This window comes from Numenius arquata, chromosome Z (genome assembly GCF_964106895.1).
Source record: "Numenius arquata chromosome Z, bNumArq3.hap1.1, whole genome shotgun sequence".
In the NCBI taxonomy this organism is placed as follows: domain Eukaryota; kingdom Metazoa; phylum Chordata; class Aves; order Charadriiformes; family Scolopacidae; genus Numenius; species Numenius arquata.
Genome location: NC_133616.1, coordinates 31,340,790 through 31,359,218, shown reverse-complemented (window position 1 = coordinate 31,359,218; position 18,429 = coordinate 31,340,790). Strand labels below are relative to the sequence as shown.

The 18,429-nt window shown below is 38.6% G+C and overlaps 1 protein-coding gene across 3 annotated transcripts in view; it reads left to right on the top strand.

Annotated features, from left to right (window-relative positions):
* Positions 1-17,936, top strand: part of BRD10 (bromodomain containing 10) — a 50,670-nt gene extending 32,734 nt beyond the window's left edge. For all 3 annotated transcript variants that reach the window (XM_074166124.1, XM_074166125.1, XM_074166123.1), the window contains 3 exons: positions 9,201-9,316; positions 12,340-12,527; positions 14,302-17,936. In XM_074166124.1, coding sequence (XP_074022225.1) covers positions 9,201-9,316; positions 12,340-12,527; positions 14,302-17,936 — 3,939 coding nt within the window. The remainder of the gene's footprint in view (positions 1-9,200; positions 9,317-12,339; positions 12,528-14,301) is intronic.
* The last annotated feature ends 493 nt before the right edge of the window (positions 17,937-18,429 follow it).

The following is an 18,429-nucleotide window of genomic DNA, read 5'->3' as shown; positions in this document are numbered from 1 at the left end:
GAAGAGATGGTAAAGTAGTACCTTCTATCCTGATCAGTATGCAAGATAACAACTACCAGTTTCTGACATTTTGGATTCCACTTTTCTTTGTTATCTTCTGTGTCAGGTAAAATCAGTGAGAGTTGCAGAATGAATGGAAATATCTTTCAGATATTTCTGCCTTTCAGATAATCAGCTTCTCTTGTGAACCAGTCATTGAGGTTTTGTGTGAAATTGTTAATTAAGCTATTCTGTAGCTCAGTTATATGTATTTAACTCTTGCATATCATAGCAGAACTTCTTTTTTTTTTTTTTTAATTCCTTCTTGCCATTGTGTAGTATGAAACTGACAGGATTACAGATACTTGTATCAAATAGTGAATTTTGGGCTTTTTTGCAGATGTCATTTTGCAAGGTGACTTTGTAGTGAGCATGTTTATTGTAAAAGGAACTGGGTATTGACAAGGACAGTTAATTCTAGACCCTGTCCTGACTATGTTAAAGCATAGATCATCTTGGAGAGAACATAAACATTGAAAGATTCCTTGTTTACTGAAATGCAAGACTTTTGGTAGTGCCATTGGATTGGAATCATTCCCTGCAAGTCGGATTGGTAAGTGCATAGCTGTCTGAGGAGTGAGAAGGGAGGCTGGAGCTCAGGATTCCCACAGTGAAGCTGACAAGGTTAAAATGGAAAAAGGGCAGTGCCTTCCCAAGAAGGAGCCCAGACTCTCCCTACAGGGAGAGAAAAGTCAGACAAAGGTGAGGGGAAGGAGAATTACTTAGTCAAAGGACACTAGCCAAGTTCACAATTAATTAGGGTTTGGAGAAAATGCAATGAAGATTTTATTGTTTTGCAGAGGTCTGTAATACATTGACGTTCTTGATTCCTGAAGGTTTTAATTAGACAGTTGTACTTCCAGAGACAGGTGAATGTCTTTGTCTATCTTTGCAAGTGGATATATCTTTTAAGCAGGGGAGTCAGAAGGGCTGAAAGCAAACCGAGCTTTTCAGAAGCTCTAAGTCCATATCACCTGCAGAAATGCTTATTTTGGAGGGCACCTGAAAATTCAGAGTTAAAAACCTGTGGTTTCAGGTCAGAAATATTTAGAACCTTAGACATAAATTTATTTGTAAGATACTGAGGCTATCCAAAGGAATACATTGGTCCAGGAGGGAACATAATATATTTATGTGTGTGCTTCTTTTGGAATTCTGAACAAGCTGCTGTTCAATTTGTTCGTAGGAAGTGGTAGTATCTAAACTAAGAGACTGTTTTCTGGTTCTTTAGTAATTTGCTTTACTTTAAAAAAAAAAAGTTAATATATGGCAAAAATAATGCAAAATGGCTCATTTACTACATAAAATTTTATAATTCCTCAGTGTTCCTCAGTGTAAGGAAATAGGAAATACAGCCGTATGTTTGAAAATGTTTGGTAGGGAACCTCTGTTTAGACAAGACTGTACAGGGACTTCCCGAAAGCGCTCAACAGAAATTCATATAACCATCAAAAATAGATTACGGCTCTTACTACTATTTCAGTGAATCAGACTTCAACTTTACAAAAAATAAAGTGGAAAAACTTACTGTGTCTCCTCATTTGGGCTCTGTGGAAACTTAATTATTACTGGGTTAAACCTTTACTTTTTAGCAGGAGGTGAACTTCCTTCTCCCCATTCCTCCCTCCTCCACCCCTGCCCAGTAAAACATGTACCATATTTGAGACTTTTGCATGTAAGGAGTTTCCGGTTATACTTGTTTTCATCTGTATTACTACTTTACATAAAAGCACATGCAAACAAATACTGTTATAGTCTTGAGAAATCTGTGTTTGCACACAAACTTGCGGGTTTAAACTCCAGATGGGGAGATCCTTATTCCAATAAATATTTATTATAGCAGAATTTTAATGGACCTGCTTGAAGTCTTGCAGCTGAAACATTTTCTTTTAATTTCAGCTTAGGTTCTGTATTACTGTGCATCTTCATCTGTAATGTATCTAACATGCTCTCTTTTTCCATTCTCTGTCCCAAAAGCTTGATTTGTACTTTAGACACTTCCAAATAGTCTGTTGTTGTTTCTCTCTGGCTTGCCATAATCTTTTAAAATGCAGTGATATGAGTCAAAAATACTGACTTTTGAGTCTGAAATTTACACATTTACATCCACAGAGTTTCCAGTACTTCTGAGGAGAGACTGAGCATGTGGAGCTTTTCAAAAATCCAACCAGCTATTTAGTTGTATAATGTGAATGAATAAAGCCAATTTCAGCCTTCAAATTTTGAAATCTTCCCCACAATAATTACTTTTTCTTCTGTGGTATTTCTGTATTTCTGCTTATCTCACTAGCTTTCAATATTTTTGTCCCAGTGTTTCTCAGCTCCTTCAGTATCTCTTTTTCTGTCGATATTGTCTATTTTTTTCACAACTATTTTCTCTTTGCTTCACATGATCTTTCATGCCTTTACTCATGCGGCTAGGCCTCCAATAAATGTTAGCTAAGAAGCTTTCTGTAAGCCACTTTTATCATGTACCTTTCTACAGTTCCAAATGTGAAAGTGTGGATTCTGCATCAAAGATATAAACGTGTACTCATACATTTAATCTGGAACATTTTTGTCATTTTTTTGAATATACAGGTAGTACTGTATATTCGGAACATTTCAGTGCTTTGGATTTTGTTCAGTTAGTATATTGTATGTTAAAAAAAATGTTCAAGGCATTCCTGTCAGCACAGAGTTATAAAAAAAACAGCTTATTTTAAGGTGTTCAGCTAAGAACAAAAACTGTTATACCCAGAGTTAAGAAGATGCAAAATTCAGCTATATGAAAGGGAGTTAAGTAAGATCCATAATAGCTTAAAAGACACAGCTTTTTTGTAACTAGTTTAAGATTTCATACATCCAATTTCTTTATAAGTTACAGAAGTACAAGTTAGTTAATAACTTTAAGTTCAACTAATGGAAAGTAAAGTTTGACAGATCATTGCTGGATAATTTCACTGTACTGAGTGAGGTTAAACAAGACAGTAAGATCATGCTGATAATAAAACTTTATCCCATGTTTTTGTGGTTTATATCTTTAAAATAAATGTGGTAGATTCATCAACACGATGATTGTGTAGTAATTTTGCCTAAAAAAAATTAGAGCATGCGGCTAAGTGTTTGAATGAAAAGTCATTTCATAGACTAAATCATAAGATAAAGACACTCTTGGTAGCAAGATATTAATGGCTTTTTTTTCTTCATTTGTTTGCAACGTTTAATAAGAGAGTAGGGGATATTATTTTAGGCTATAGCATGCTATAATCAGATATGTAGGTCATGGAAGTGCAAGCTGAAGTATTTTTTAAAAAAAAAAAAAGTTTGAGGGCTGATATGTGATATTTTTTCATTAGTTGCCGGTAAATGCTCAAAGGTAACATTGATAAAGAGGTGTCATGGGTGACTTGTTTTCTAATTTACTACAAGTCATTCTTCCTGACTATATTCAGTTGTAGTCTTCAGTTAATTCAGCGGTTAGCCTTTGATAGATATTTATAGTATTCTGAATGATGTTGCTGAAGGTAAAATACAGGATACTGACTGTCAGGAACTTTTACTGCAGAAGACAACTCTAAGCATTTTCAAAATGAAAACAAATTATAGATGAGTTTGTAAAATACGAATACATAATCTTATGCACTCTTACTCAGTCAAAACTGGCATTGAAGTAAGTGTCTGAAATTCTAGTATTTGGCCCATAAATTGGTTAATAAGAACATTAAATATCAATCCGTATCTAAATCTCTTTTCTTTAGGTATCTGATGTCCAAAGCAGCTGCAGATCACCAACTCCCTCTCTGTGTGACATCACTAGAAAACACTAGACTGGTGATGTCACACATACCACAGAACCCCGCTGCAGAATGGAGCAGGCGTATTAAGGGTAAGGTAAGTTTTCTCCCTCCACCACCACCCCTTTTCAACAATATTGCATGGTTTTATAAGATTTCTGATTTTCTTTATTTTATGTCCCTGGGATATAAAGTAAAGATTAAAGAAAATCTTATAAAACTGCATAATATTGTGGTTGTGTGTGTGTGTAACGAAACAAAACCTTCCCTATAAAGTTCAGTCCTTACCCCATATATCCATATCCTGGCTCCAGTCTGCTTTGGGGTTCCATGATGAGTATGCCAGAATAGTGTATGTTGGGGCATCACAGAGAGTGGAGTCAGCATTTCCTGGCTGCTCTGGATGTCAGAAACCTTATTTTAAAAGGTAAGTTTTCAGTTGAGAATGTGTTGAATGTCTCTCTCTTTATACGGAAACATTCAGCATGTTTCTAAAATATATTTTTACTGTGTTTGCTTTTTTAAAATTTACTTGTAACAACACAGCTGAAAGTCACATTTTATACTTGTCGTCTTTCTAGGCATTTTTTCTCTTTCATTCTGTTAATATCTTACGTTGTGTTTCCAGAAGAAAACAGTTTGTCACTACCTGGAACAAGATGGTGACTAGAACTCAGATCCAAGGTATAGAAGCAGTGGTACTGGGAATGTGAATTACAGACCACATAAGAACATAACTCAGTACAAACCAAAGTTAGGTACTGGATGTTTCTATTTAAATAATCCGTTTTGGAATGCAGGCTCTTAACAAACTTGGAATTAGCTCAAGTGAATTGAAGGGGAACAGTTTCTTCAGACAATTATTAAGAGCCAGGTCTTCAGTGATAGAGAAAGACTGTTTTTACCTTTAAAGTACTGTCTTGGGTTGATGTAGTTAGGTAGTTTTAGTTCATGTTTACTAATAAAATCCTGCTGGATTTCATAAACACCAGAAGGGAGTGCATCCAGATCTCCATTTCTACAGACCCTTTGTTGATGAGAGGACTGAACTATGTGGCTCTAATAGCTATTCCTTTGTATTCACCCTGCCATTCCACTAAACCACTGCTCGTGGAATTTTCTGAACAGCTATATTATGATTATTTTGTATGGAACAATCATGGCTTCTCTGCTGGGGATAGTTCCTTCTGTGCCATTAGATGTTGCATTCCATTTATTTGCTAATCCCATAACACATCAGGTCATACTCGGAGGCTTTTGTCTTTCATCATAAGGAACCCTGCAGTCAGTGATTGAAAGGGACATTTGAAGGTCTCCGCACCTTGAAGCAGGACTATTGTCAGTGCTGCATTAAGTCATCCATGACCTGACTAGCTGAGTTCTGAAAACAAGAAATAAATAATGGAGATTCAACAGCTTCTTTATGCAATCTGTTCTTATGCCATATGTTTCTGATGAAAGTATACCTTTTAAAGTCCAGACAGAACTTCATAAACTTCAGATTATAGCTGTTCTCCTGCATTATTATCATTTGGTATAACTGAGAAGATTTTGCAACACAGACATTTGTAAAGGAAAGTTTGCCATCTGTAGAAATTAGTAGGCAGCTATGTAATGCTGAAGTAGGGAGTTAAGTCCTAGCTATAACAGTTATTGAGTTGGCTTTCTTTTTCTAGAAAAAACACAGGACTGTGTTAGAGAATAAACTTGCATAGGAGAGGCAATACTGGATTTTGTAGTGGTGTGTCTTAAAGTTATAGACTTTTTTTTTTTCAGTGTCTGTTTCTGCTATTTTAATATCTAAGGAATAATAGTAGATCATTTGGGCTTTGCAGAAATCTTACGTGTTTGCACAGAAAACCAAGTGAACCACAAAAATTTAAAAGATAGGGAGCTTTTTTTTTTTCTTTCCCAGTTCTTTTTTGGCCCGCATTTGTTTTGTGTCCTGACTATTTCTGAGGAAAGAAGATTCTTCTCATGGCTTAAATTTGTGTATGTTTCCACTAACAGGTTTATTCTCAACTTCTAAACCCCAGTAAGAAAAATGAGTAACTGGATACAGGGAAAGAATTAATTCACATTTTTTAAAATTATGTTGCTATAATATTCGCATTAAAAGTATTTGGATGCAAATGTGGAGGTTTCCGGAGACGGTATCCGGAGGATACTATTATTATTAAAAAGTAACTCTAGAATTTGTGGGGCAGAGGTTTGGTTATTTTTTTGTTCATTTTCGTAAGCAAGGAGAAAAGTGACTTGTATTTGTTCTTCTCTGAAGTGTTAATGAAGACAGTAAAGTCTTGAAGTCTACTTTTGACTAAGCCTTCTGCTTGTTCCTGTCTATTCAATGCATGATAGTTATCACTTCAAAGTTTATTCAGTGGTCAGCTGATATTTATCTGGCTCGTAAATACTCTTTTCTACTTAAGCCAAGATCTCAGCCTTATTTAAACAAAAGTGAGTCGGAGAAAGTAGTAATTTCTTGTTTTTATTATCTAGTAATTTTTCATATCTTTTTGATACAAGGTTTTTACACATCCCATTCTTTGCTATATCAAATGCATGTACAGCATTTCTGTATCCTGATACTAGTGGCACTGTTGTTTTTTACCATTTTGATTTTTATTTTGATGCAGTTCACTAATACCGTGTAATATATAAATTCATCCTTTTAAAACCATCTGTGAAATATTTTGCATATCTTACAAGAAAGATGAATCTGTGCACATGATATTCTTTCATATGTTAACAATTCTATTGACTGCTACTTAGGGGATGTTACCAAATGCCTTGGTAGGCTACAGTGTATACAAGGACTGTTTTCTCTTGCAGTGTTCAGTGGCAGGTTTTATGTTGCAGTGCATTACATGTGCAAATATGACAGGCCACAAATGAAGAAGAATAAATACAGTTTGCTATCTTGTCTGTGTGCTCAACACTAACCATTATCATAGAATCATAGAATGATTTGGGTTGGAGGGACCTTAAAGATCATCTAGTTCCAACCCCTCTGCCATGGGCAGGGACACTTCCCACTAGACCAGGTTGTTCATAGTCCCATCCAGCCTGGCCTTGAACATTTCCAGGGATGGGGCATCCACAGCTTCTCTGGGCAGCCTGTTTCAGTCTAAACCATTGCCCTTCATCCTATCGCTACATTCCCTGAAAAAGGGTTCCTCCCCATCTCTCCTGTAGACCCCCTTTAGGTACTGGAAGGCTGCTGTAAGGTCTCCCCAGAGCCCTCTTGTCTCCAGGCTGAACAACCCAACCCCAATTCTCTCAGCCTGTCTTCATACGGGAGGTGCTACAGCCCTCTGATCATCTTTGTGGACCTCCCCTGGACCCATTCCAAAAGGTCCATGTTCTTCTTCTTTTGGGGACTCCAAATCTGGACATAGTACTCCCAGTGGGGTCTCACGAGAGTGGAGAAGAGGGGCAGAATCACTTCCCTGGACCTGCTGGCCACGCTTCGTTTGAGGCAGCGCAGGATGCAGTTGGCGTTCTGGACTAATAGCACACATTGCTGGCTCATGTTGAGCTTCTAATCCACCAATACCATTAAGTCTTTCTCCTCAGGGCTGCTCTTAATCTGCTCTCTGCCCAACCTGTATTTGTGCTTGGGATTGCCATGACCCAGGTGCAGGACCTTGCACTTGGCCTGGTTGAACTTCATGAGGTTTGCACGGGCCTACCTTTCAAGCCTGTCCAGGTCCCCCTGGACGGCATCCTTTCCCTCCAGCATGTCAACTGCACCACACAGATTGTTGTCATCGGCAAACTTGCAGAGGGTGCACTCAATCCCACTGTCCATGTCTCCGACAAAGATGTTAAACAGCACTGGTCCCAGTACTGACCCCTGAGGAACACCACTTGTCATTGGTTTCCACTTGGACATTGAGTTGTTGACTGCAACCCTTTGAGTGTGGCTGTCCAGCCAATTTCCTTACCCACCGAGTGGGTAATGTGGCATAATTTCCTACTTGAAATCTTTGCTTTTGTAATTTTAATGGAAGAATGAAGGAGTAGCTACTCATTTTGTTATGTAATGTGTAAACTATTATCCATAAAAAATAGATACTTGGTCTTCAAACAAGCATTCACCCTGACTGATCTTTGTACATTGGAGAGATCTGCTGAAATGTGTAGAAAGGAGTTATTCCAAAGTCCATAGAAAAATCGTTATTGTAGGCCGCCGAAAAGCAATCGTGTCAAGCTTTATCTAGCTTTTCCTGCCCTACATTTCTTGGTGTGCTGGACTACGTGAAGCTGTGAAGGATATGAGCTCTATCAAAAGTGAAATATGTATATGAAATAAATAAGTTCCCAAGTCTTGCTGCTTTTTCTCGCAGAACTATAATGTCGTCACTGTCTTCCATCCTCTCTGACAAGTCAAGAAATAAAATCCTCTTTTACATAAAATGCACTGAATTTGTAGAGTGGCAGAAGTACTAGAGTATACCACATCTCTTTTTATAGATGTTACATATATATGCATTGTTCAGTATTTTATGTAATAAACTACAGAAAAAAGTTTTGGGAAGAAATCCTTATAAGGGCTATCTAGGAGTATTAAGAGATGTGTTCTGCAACATTATTGCCATCATGGCTGTGTTGTATATATGTATACATGCTAACTGTCATTTCCCAATGTCTTTTATCCTTATTCAGCCTTTCCAGATTTATTAAAACATGACTTCTTCATGGAAGACTGTAAGATTACATATATCAGTTTGGAAAAGTAAACCGTTCTTAATTTTACATTTGAATCAAAATCTTAAAGCTCTTCAGTTGGAAAACTGGTCTCTGCTGCATAGCTTGTTACTTCATAAATGACTGGTTTGCAAAACTTATTAAAAAAACATCTAGAACTTTGAATAAAATACAAAAATATAGTGCAAAAATTCTGTGGTTTTTATCCCTGAAAATTGTAGTAAATTGTTTTTGCAAATAATAATATAAATTACATCATTTATGTTAAAAGAGATTATGGTAGGATTTTCTGTAGAAATTTTATCTCTAACTATTAAAAGTGTACATACATGGTTGGTTTCCCTGACCTGAATGTACTACTACGTATGTTAGTTACTTATTTAAGTAATGTTAAGCACATGATGTGTTTGCAGGATTTTGCTTCAGTTTTAAGTTTGACCTGTAAAAAGTGAATGTCCTTACAGTATTGCTTTTTTAATTGGGGTGTTATCTTTCTGTAGTATAAAAAAAGTGGGAATATTGATGTCTTACATAAGTAGATGTAACTATGAAACTTGCTAATATTGTCTTCCAGTTATTTTCTTCATGTGCTATTTTACTGTACCAGGATTACTGTAGTACTGATACAATATAACAAGGTATGCAATGATAAATAAATGGTATTTATGTTTGCAGGGAAGATGGTACCACCGGAAGCAAGCAGTGAAGGAACTGCATGGTACATTGATACGACTGCTTAATGAACTGTTACCATGGGAACCAAAGCTAATGAAAGCATTTCAGAGAAATAGGTAATTAGCTGCTCTTTTTTTAACAATAGTGCATGGGATGGAAAACAACAAAATTCACCTTTTAAAAACTAATCAGTAAGTTGGCTTCTCAAATAAATTAAATGAAAATACTTTGAGGAGAGGAGTGAGGCACTCGCAGTGCTTTAGTTGGAAGAATTATGTTCCAGACTTAATGTCTCTAAATAACATTGAGTTTAACCTTCCAATATTTCTTTTCCTCTAAATGCTCTAGAGTCCTTAAGTGTTCCTGTCAATAATAGTATCACAATCCACCTAGGATTTGTATTGCTCTCTACTTGGTTAAGAGGTGCTGAAAACCTGTATCTAGAGAACTATACCAGGGCTTCTTAGAATTCTTTGTCACACTACTTAGTATCTAAAGCTATCTAAATCGGTTGTTAATGGATTCTCCACAAAGCAGTTCTTAAAACATTAGTTTGAGGTCTTTGTAACCCTGTAAATTTGAAATGCATCTGGAATGAGGTGTCAGAGAAATATCAGTGAAGCTGATTTAAATCTAGTAAGGTCAGTTGTTGGTAGCAGTGAAGGTACTACCCAGATCATAACTCCTGGAGAGATTGGACGTTGGCTTGTTTTCATTATTGTATACTGAAGCTTGCTACCATTGTTGTCTGTTAGCCATACAGCCGTAGCTAGAATCATACCATACTTTTGCTACATAGACATTTAAAAAGCAGGTAATGATTAGAAGCTTATTTGAAACTCTGTGTCAAATGATAAGTAAAGTTAGGCAGATGCTTAAATATTGGGTGTGAAGGAAGAAACTTACACAGTTACGTGGTGCAGAACTAATTCTAAAAAATGTAAAAGGTATTATCTTTTAAAAAAATAAAACAAAAAAAAAAAACCACACAAACAAACAAAAAACAACACCATAGCACCAAACCAGTAAATAGATAAACTAAGAGTTGGTTTCTTAATAGCTCATTTTATGGATATCATGCATGAATTAAAATTCATATTTAGACATTTAGGATGCTGTTGAACATTTTGCTCTAAATGATGGACCGAAGTACAAGTTTTGCTTTTTTCTATTCCTTTCTATTCAAGTTTCTGCTCGTTTTCCTTAGCTGTTCATTTCTTCCTGTGTGTAGCAATTCAGAGTCCTTTTGGAGATGTGGCAGACAGTAATACTATTAGAAAGTATTTCAGTTTCCAGTATATGGGGTTTCCAGTTTTATCCTTTATGTAAATTCTGCTGTGGAATGGTTTGGTCCCTAGTGTTTTGGTGTTTGTTGAATGTGGTTATAGAATACAGAAGTAGAACTGTCCTGTAAAATGTGTAGAAGTCCTATATATGAGGTGTGCCTCACAGGAGTAAATTTTACTCTGGAATGTGGTGGCTGAGGTCTTGCATGTATGTGTGCTGGTGGCTAGAGAAGCCTGCGTTTAGAGTGGAGAATAATTTCTGAGATTAATTTAACTCATGTTTCTCAGAATGTATGTTTTAAGCTGTAACCCTAGTTTGTTCAGCAATGTTATTGTCAGTATTTCCATGACATAACTGTTTGGACAGACACATAGTATACCAGGGAACAGCTCCAGCTGAAAAACAGTCTTTGCAAATCATGGGGAGGAGAGAGAGATGGATGGGGGGAGGCTAGATCAATGTCTTGGTCTGGTTCATTGTCCAACTGCTAGACAGCTGTGTAGCACCAATGACGGTGGTGAAGAAAGGTGTAAGGTGAAAGGGGAAAAAGCGATCGAGTAAAGATTGCTTATGCTGGTGTAAACAGCAGCACCACCACAAGTTAACTGCAGTTGCAGTGTTTATAGTGTGTCTCAGCTAGCTTCTGGCATCTACTAATTGAATGACAGTGTTGACCTTCTAGGTTGTCAAGGGCTGGGTAGAGCTCCTTCCTTCTGTGCAAGACCACAGTATTGAATAAGTGGCTTCCTAGCTTCACCTCAGACCTGGCCTCAGCACCAGGAGCTTGCCTGTTGATTTGGGCTCTTGGTTGTACCCAGTTACCTACCACCCACAGGCCTACTCCACTCCCTCATTCAGAGGCAGTGCGATGGCATCCTTGCTGGTGAGGCTCATGCCCTGGCAGCTGTGACATCATGCTTGGCTCCTCCCTCTCCATCCCTTAGGGAGCAGCTAGCCACTGCTGTGCTCTGGCAACAACTGTTATTTTAACACAGAAGAATGGGTAAATTTAAGATCTTACCCTTGCTGTCATAAGGGTTAGATCCAAGCTAAAGTCTAGATTCTATTCCACACAAGGTGCTAATTGCTATAATCTATGTATTTATTTGCTAACTAATGCTCCTGGCTATTGTGTTGGTTGCCACCAGCTGAATCCTGTAGTTTACTGTATTTGTATACTAAAATACCCCTTAGATCTCATCTAAACAATGGTTTAGAAGAAGGAATAATGGAAATATGTAGCAGTTTAGGAGTATCAAGATAAGTGGATGCATTTCTGAACGGAGTAAAGCAGCTATATATTTCCATCATATGCACCTTTTTTAGTGGAGTGTGAGCCTATGGAAATGACAGTGGTAGCTGTTCTAATGGCTCACAGATAAGAAAGTTTAAGATTCTTAAAGGAGGAAGTTACATTACAGTCCCATAGCTGGGCCAAAAGCACGGTGCATTTAAGAAAAACAAGATTTACTTAATTCTCTAGTTGGGGTTGCCTTCAGAGGAAAGAGTAGACTTGCTACAGGTACTCAAGTACTTGCTACTCAAGTCTATATAGGTACATTTGTCGCCCTGCAAGATGAAGGAAGAAACAGAGGATTGATGCAATAAAACAGTAATGTTCATATTTGCCTCAGTCTTTTTGCCTATTGTTAGAGAGCTTAATGACATAGAATTTAGTTTTGGTGAGAGAAGGGACGTTACTGTCACTCTATATTTTCTGGGTTTTAAAGACTTTACAGGCAGAGCTACTCTGAAATTTTTTGAAGAGCACACCAATTTCTTGTGTGGCAGCAAATACAAACTAAAAAAACCAGCATGGTTCTTTAGTAAAGTTAGTTTTGTTATTTTCAAGGTCTAGATTGAAGAAGGACTATGATGACTTTAAAAGACATCCAGACCATGATAAATTTACCAGAGAATTGTGGAGTAATGATGAAAGTGAAGTTGATTCTGGCAAAGATTCTTTTGCAGTAGTATGTGGTAAATCTTCAGAGTCTGCAGAACATGTGGAAGTTCCCAAAAAAGATCACCCAGACACTGGTAAGCACTTACTGGAATTTGGTAGCTTGAACTTGATTCAGGAGCTGAATCAAGTTGATTCAGGAGCTTTATTTTTCCGTGTGTCCTACTTTCTACCTTAACTACTACTGTGATAATATTGAAATAGCTTGTGATGCTTGTAGACTAGAAGTGTGCAGACCTGACCAAGGTGTAAATTCTGATTAATGCAAGTGTTTGCCATTTTTGCGTTTAACAATTTCTGTGATAACATACTAGGTCTGCTTGGAATTTATGTTTATGGTGGGTTGACATTGGCTGGCTGCTGGACACCCACCCAGCCACTCTGCCACTCCCCTTCCTTAACAGAACAGGGAGGAAAATAAGATAAGCTTATGAGTCAAGATACAGACAGAAATATCACTCACCAATTACTGTCACAGGCAAAACAGACAGTTGGGGAAAATGAATTTGATTTATTGCCAATGAAAAATAGAGTAGGATGGTAAGAAACAAAGTAAAAAACTAAAATACCTCCCTTCCCCCACCCCCATCCCATCTGCACCTTCTTCCCAGGTGTAACTTTGTTCCCAGTTCTTCTACTTCCTTCTGTGTCAAGTGGAGGAAGTGTTTGGAGCACTTTCCCCTCCTTTACTGACCTTGGTGTCTACAGGATTTTCTCCTACGTTTTTTCCTCACTCCTGTCTGTCACATTCTTCTGTGCAGCATTTTCCATGAAGTGTGACCAGCTTAGCTGACAGGCTCAGCCACATCCGGAGCCAGCTGGGTCTTGCGCAGGGCAGCTCCTGGCCTCTCCTCACAGATGCCCCCCTGCAGCCCCGCACTGCCAAAACCTCAATGCACAGCCCCTCTGTCCACACAACACCCCTGCCTGCATACTGATCCCTCTTATCTACTTTGTGCATCCACTGCTGGCTGGCTGGTCCAGCTCAATGCTCAGTATGAAATATGTGTCACTCGCACCCTTGTCCCACAGGCACCCTGCATTCACACGTCTGCCTGATGCATCAGCCCAGACCCTAGGCTTCCCTGCTCACCATCTAGTCCAGCTTGAAGTTTGCCAGTGAATATACACACACTGCCCCCACGCGCACTGGGTTTAGAAAAGATACAGACACTCACCCTGCAGCAGTCAGCACGAGGCACACAGGCTGTGACCTCCTGCTCTGTCCTTTCAGTTCCCTCTTCCTGGGTTTGTATAGCTCTACTGAGTCCTTCACCCCTCCCAGCCCAGCATCCAGGATCTCCTCTGTTTTATGATTGTATCAATTGAAAAGTCCAGGTTGATCTTCCTGGAAGGGGCACCTGCAGTTTCTTGATAGACAATCAGTTGTGGTTGGTGAGGTTGTTTCTTGTCATTGTCTCTATGTTTGTTTTGTTTTGTTAGATCTGTGTCTCTCTATATTTTTTCCTGGCTTCTTCCTTTTCCCCTCAGTGTCCCAATTAACCGGTCTTTGATGAGCTAAGCTTACTGGAGTAGACATTCTCACACTCTCACATACCTTCATCAATTAGTGTAAATGACCAGGTTTGGTTTTCCTCACTATCTCCCTTGCTGGTCAGGTTCATGTTCCTGTATGTTTTTGTTTATGACTTCCTCCTTTCCTTATGACCCCCTTTTTGCATTGAAAAAGGTCCTTGACCAGATGGTCTTAAAGAAGCAGATACACTCCTTCCACATATCTTTGCACTTACAAACTAGTATTTTGCCTTTAGCTAGACACTGTAAAATTGTTGTATAGAGGTATCAGTTGCAAACATGTAAAATGCAGTTTCTGTTTTAATATCCTTGCAGATGAAATGAAACTATTAGAGATGAATTTACCTGCAGGAAAAAACAGAATTCTGAAAAAAGAATCAACATCTAAAGAAACACAGAAGACACTACCCAAATGTGTAAAACGACAGTCCAAGCAAAATAGTTGTCTGGATCAAAGCACTAATGAGATTTCACCAAGGAAGAAAGCTAAGCTGAGCACTAATGAGGCTGGGGTCCAGAGTTCAGAAAGTAGCTTGCAGACAGATCGTTGTTTGACTGAGGTGAAACAATTTGAAGGGTCAACTCTAGAATCGCTTTCCTTGACAGATCCTGCAACATCAGTATCAAATTTTCTGAAAGGGACCAAACCCATCCAGGCCTTGCTTGCCAAGAATACTGGGAACAAAGTGACCTTAACAAATCAGCTGTCACCTCCCCCAGGCATAAATGTATCTGCTTCTGAAAAGCCAGTTTTATCGCCTTCGGAATCACCACTAATAAAACCAGCATTGCCCTGCCAGACCAGTTCAAAGACTCCTTTACAAATGGTATACAAAATGCCAAATGGCCACTGTGTACCAGTAGACCTTCACAACAGCTCTGTGAAAATTCAAATGCAACCTGTGATTGACCCTAAAACTGGAGAAAAAGTCATGCAACAAGTTCTTATTTTACCTAAGAATTTTCTTATTCAGCAGAAGGAAGGAAAAATGGTTTCCAAGGACATTCAGTCACTACAACAAAAATCATCTGAGATGCACTATATAACTTTACCAGAAATATCAAATGTCAGTGTTTCTTTAACACCTGTACTGGTAACAGGCCCTGCAAACGCCACCACTCAGTCATCTAGTACAATTTTTAACAACAATATTACCCACTTGTCACAAGTGACTGTCCCCATGAACACTACACAACCACTGCCTGTTGTAACTTCAGTAAGTAACTTATTAGCAATTAAGGTGGGCCAAACTGATACTGACAAAATCAAGACTACAGTTTCAACTGCCACATTTGCTGTGTCTTTGACTTCACCCACTCTTCCCACAGCTAGCCAGTCTTTGATATCAGCAACGGCATTAAGTGCGTCTACAAACACTGCTTCTGCCTGTCATAATCTTGCATCACAGCAGACAGCTGACTCCTTTGAAACTAGGCAAGAGCTGAAGACAGTGTGTATAAGAGAATCACAGTCTATTCTGGTCACAACACGAGGTGGAAACACAGGAATTGTTAAAGTGCGAACAAACCCAGACCAGATTTCACCTAGTGGTTTATCTTCTAGTTCAGTTTTCACTTACGCACCTCAACTGCAGGCCTTTCTTCTGCCAAAAACCACAGCATTATCATGCTCTACTCTTTCGTCTGTAGCAACAGCCACCTCTGGTCTCCCACATATTGGACAATCATCTCTTTCTGGGCTTGCTCCCTCAACAGCTGCTTCTGTTAACATTCCAGCTTTCCCAGCTGATTTTACCCAGGCAATGGAGAACAATATCAAATTCACGTTACAGCAGCCTGCTGTTGGGGGCACTTTGGGTCAAGTAATAGAGAATTCCTGCTATGTGTCCTCTCCTTCTTTATCTTCCATTTCATTGGCTAGCAATTTGACATCAGCAACTCCAAACAGCCCTGTTAGTGGGACTAGCATTGGACAAAATAACACTGTCATAACTCCAAATTCTTCTGTGCAGCAACAAGGTGATACTAAAACTAAAACAAATCCTGTTATGCAGTCTGAGTCTAATGCAGCAATAAATGGAGATTTAATCGGTGGTACTCCAGTCCAGAAACTTACATTAGTCACAAATCCACCTATTTTATCACCCTGTGGGGCATCAGGAGTCAGTATTATACCCTCTCCAGGATCCACTGCTGTTAATGCTCAGAAGTTGGTTTTCATTAACACACAAATTGCCAATGGCCCATCAACTGCCAATTTAGTTGCAGAGTCATTGAAACATAACCTTCCTTCTTCCCTAAGCAAAACCTTTGTTAGTGCCACAGAGCAACCACAGCTGGTTCTGATACCATCTACAGTAGGAGCACCAATAAGAGTAAATTCATCACCAACTATTGCTCAAGTAAAAGATGTGAAAATTGGACTAAATATAGGCCAAACTATTGTAAATACTAAAGGCAATGCACAACAGACTCTACCAGTTAATATATTGCATTCAGCTGTTTCTAAGGGAGAAGACATAAAAAGCATGGGCTTGGCACTGTCTTTGACAAGTAGTAGTACTTTGGTTCCTATACCAAATCTTACGAGTCAAAGTGCTGTGTCAGTTAATGAGTCTGTATGTGTTGCAACAAGAGCTGAAAATTCCTTTACAGTAACAACATCAAATGCACGTGTAGAATCTGTTTCAGTAACATCAAGTGGGACTTCTTCTGGGACACGGCCGACTGTCTTGATTGGTGGAAATGATCCTTCAAGAATAAGGCCAATTCTGGGTAATAGACTGTGTACATCAAATATTGGAAATACTGTGGGTATATCAACTGTGAAAACAGGACATCTTGCTTCATCTGTGCTGATTTCAACGCAACCAGCAGTTTCTCCTCAAAACTTAGCATCTGCTTTGCAGTTTCCAGTGATTAGCTTGCCTGGATCTGTAGCCACCCCCCACAAAGTGTTACACACAATTCCTCAACTGGCAGCAGTTCCATCTTCTCCTCCAGTACCAAAAAGCCAGTTGCCCACACTGGTTCAGTATCAATCATCAGGAGTTTCAGCTGCTATGCCAAATAATGCAGGTATTCACAAACCTCAGAGTGTGTTGCCCGCTTCATCTCCAAATGCAGGTAAAGTTACTGCTTTTCCCAATTTTTCTTCCCTACAATGCCAGCAGGTGCCTCTCAGTACAGAGAAACAAAGTCATGCTTACACTTGTGCTTCTACCATTCAGATGTCTGCAGCTTCACCAACTGTTACAAGCAAGGCAGGAGGTCAGTTGAATGAACCTTGCATTCAACAGAAAATAGTCATTAACACCTGTATGCCTTTGGCACCTGGAACTCAGATAATGATTAATGGTACTCGTTTTGTTGTTCCTCCACAAGGCCTTGGAACTGGTAGCCATGCTATTCTTCTCTCTTGTAATACAAAACAGACTCCTTTAACTATTAACCATGGTCAAGAAGCTCAAGGTGTACCAATTGTTAATCCAGTAACCTCGAAAATCATGCTAGCACCAGGTAATTCATTAAGTTGGCAAATATCAAAACATCCTTTGAAAAGTTCTACAAAAATTGTGAACTCTTTTGGGTCTGCAGATGCTTTACCCATCGTACATGCAACACCCCAGGTATTTAGTACTCCAGCTAGCTCATGTACTCCACTGTCTGCGGCAACACTGTCTGTGTCTTCAGTGATAAAACCTCCTGTTAGTGTTGTAGCTACATCCTCTGTGGTTTCTGCTGTTCATCCTCCGAACTCTCATTTACCAAGCAACACTTCAGTGTTTCACTTAAACACTTCTATCAAAAAACTGTTGGTCAGTCCAGAAGGAGCCATTTTGAATGCTATAAATACTCCAGCGTCAAAAGCTTCTTCCCTATCTTCATCACTGCCTCCTGTTGTTGTGTCCACAAGCAGAAATCCTACCACTGTCTTCCCTGCATCTCAGTCATCTTCCCTCGATAAACCTGACAAAGCTGCATCCTGAATTTACTGCAAATGAGCCACTTTGAAATTATGGGGATTCTTCTGACTTCGGAAGTTGTAACTGTTTAATAATTTCTTACATTGTTTGAAACAGTTGATTTACTGAAAATTACTTAAGATTATAGTTCTTTCCTTTTTACCTGTGGGGTTTAGGAGGAAGAAAAATTTATTTAGTTTGACAGAAGTTTTCAGTGAGTTATTTAGTAAAAAGGTCAGAAATGACTAGTGTGTTCATTAAACATTTTAGTTTGGAGAAATCTAGCCTTTTGCACATGTTCCATCTTACAGTATGGACTGTTTGCCAGTGTGTTTATGACTATATATCTATCTCCTTTTATTTGTCAAATTTATTTTTGATTTGTTTCTGTAAAAAAAAATACTTATGCATTGTAAAAATGCAGTCTATGGAATAGAATTGTACATATTCATGAATTCCTAACAATCTGTACTAAACTATAAGTACAAAGAACGATACTGTCTTATTTATGTTTTGT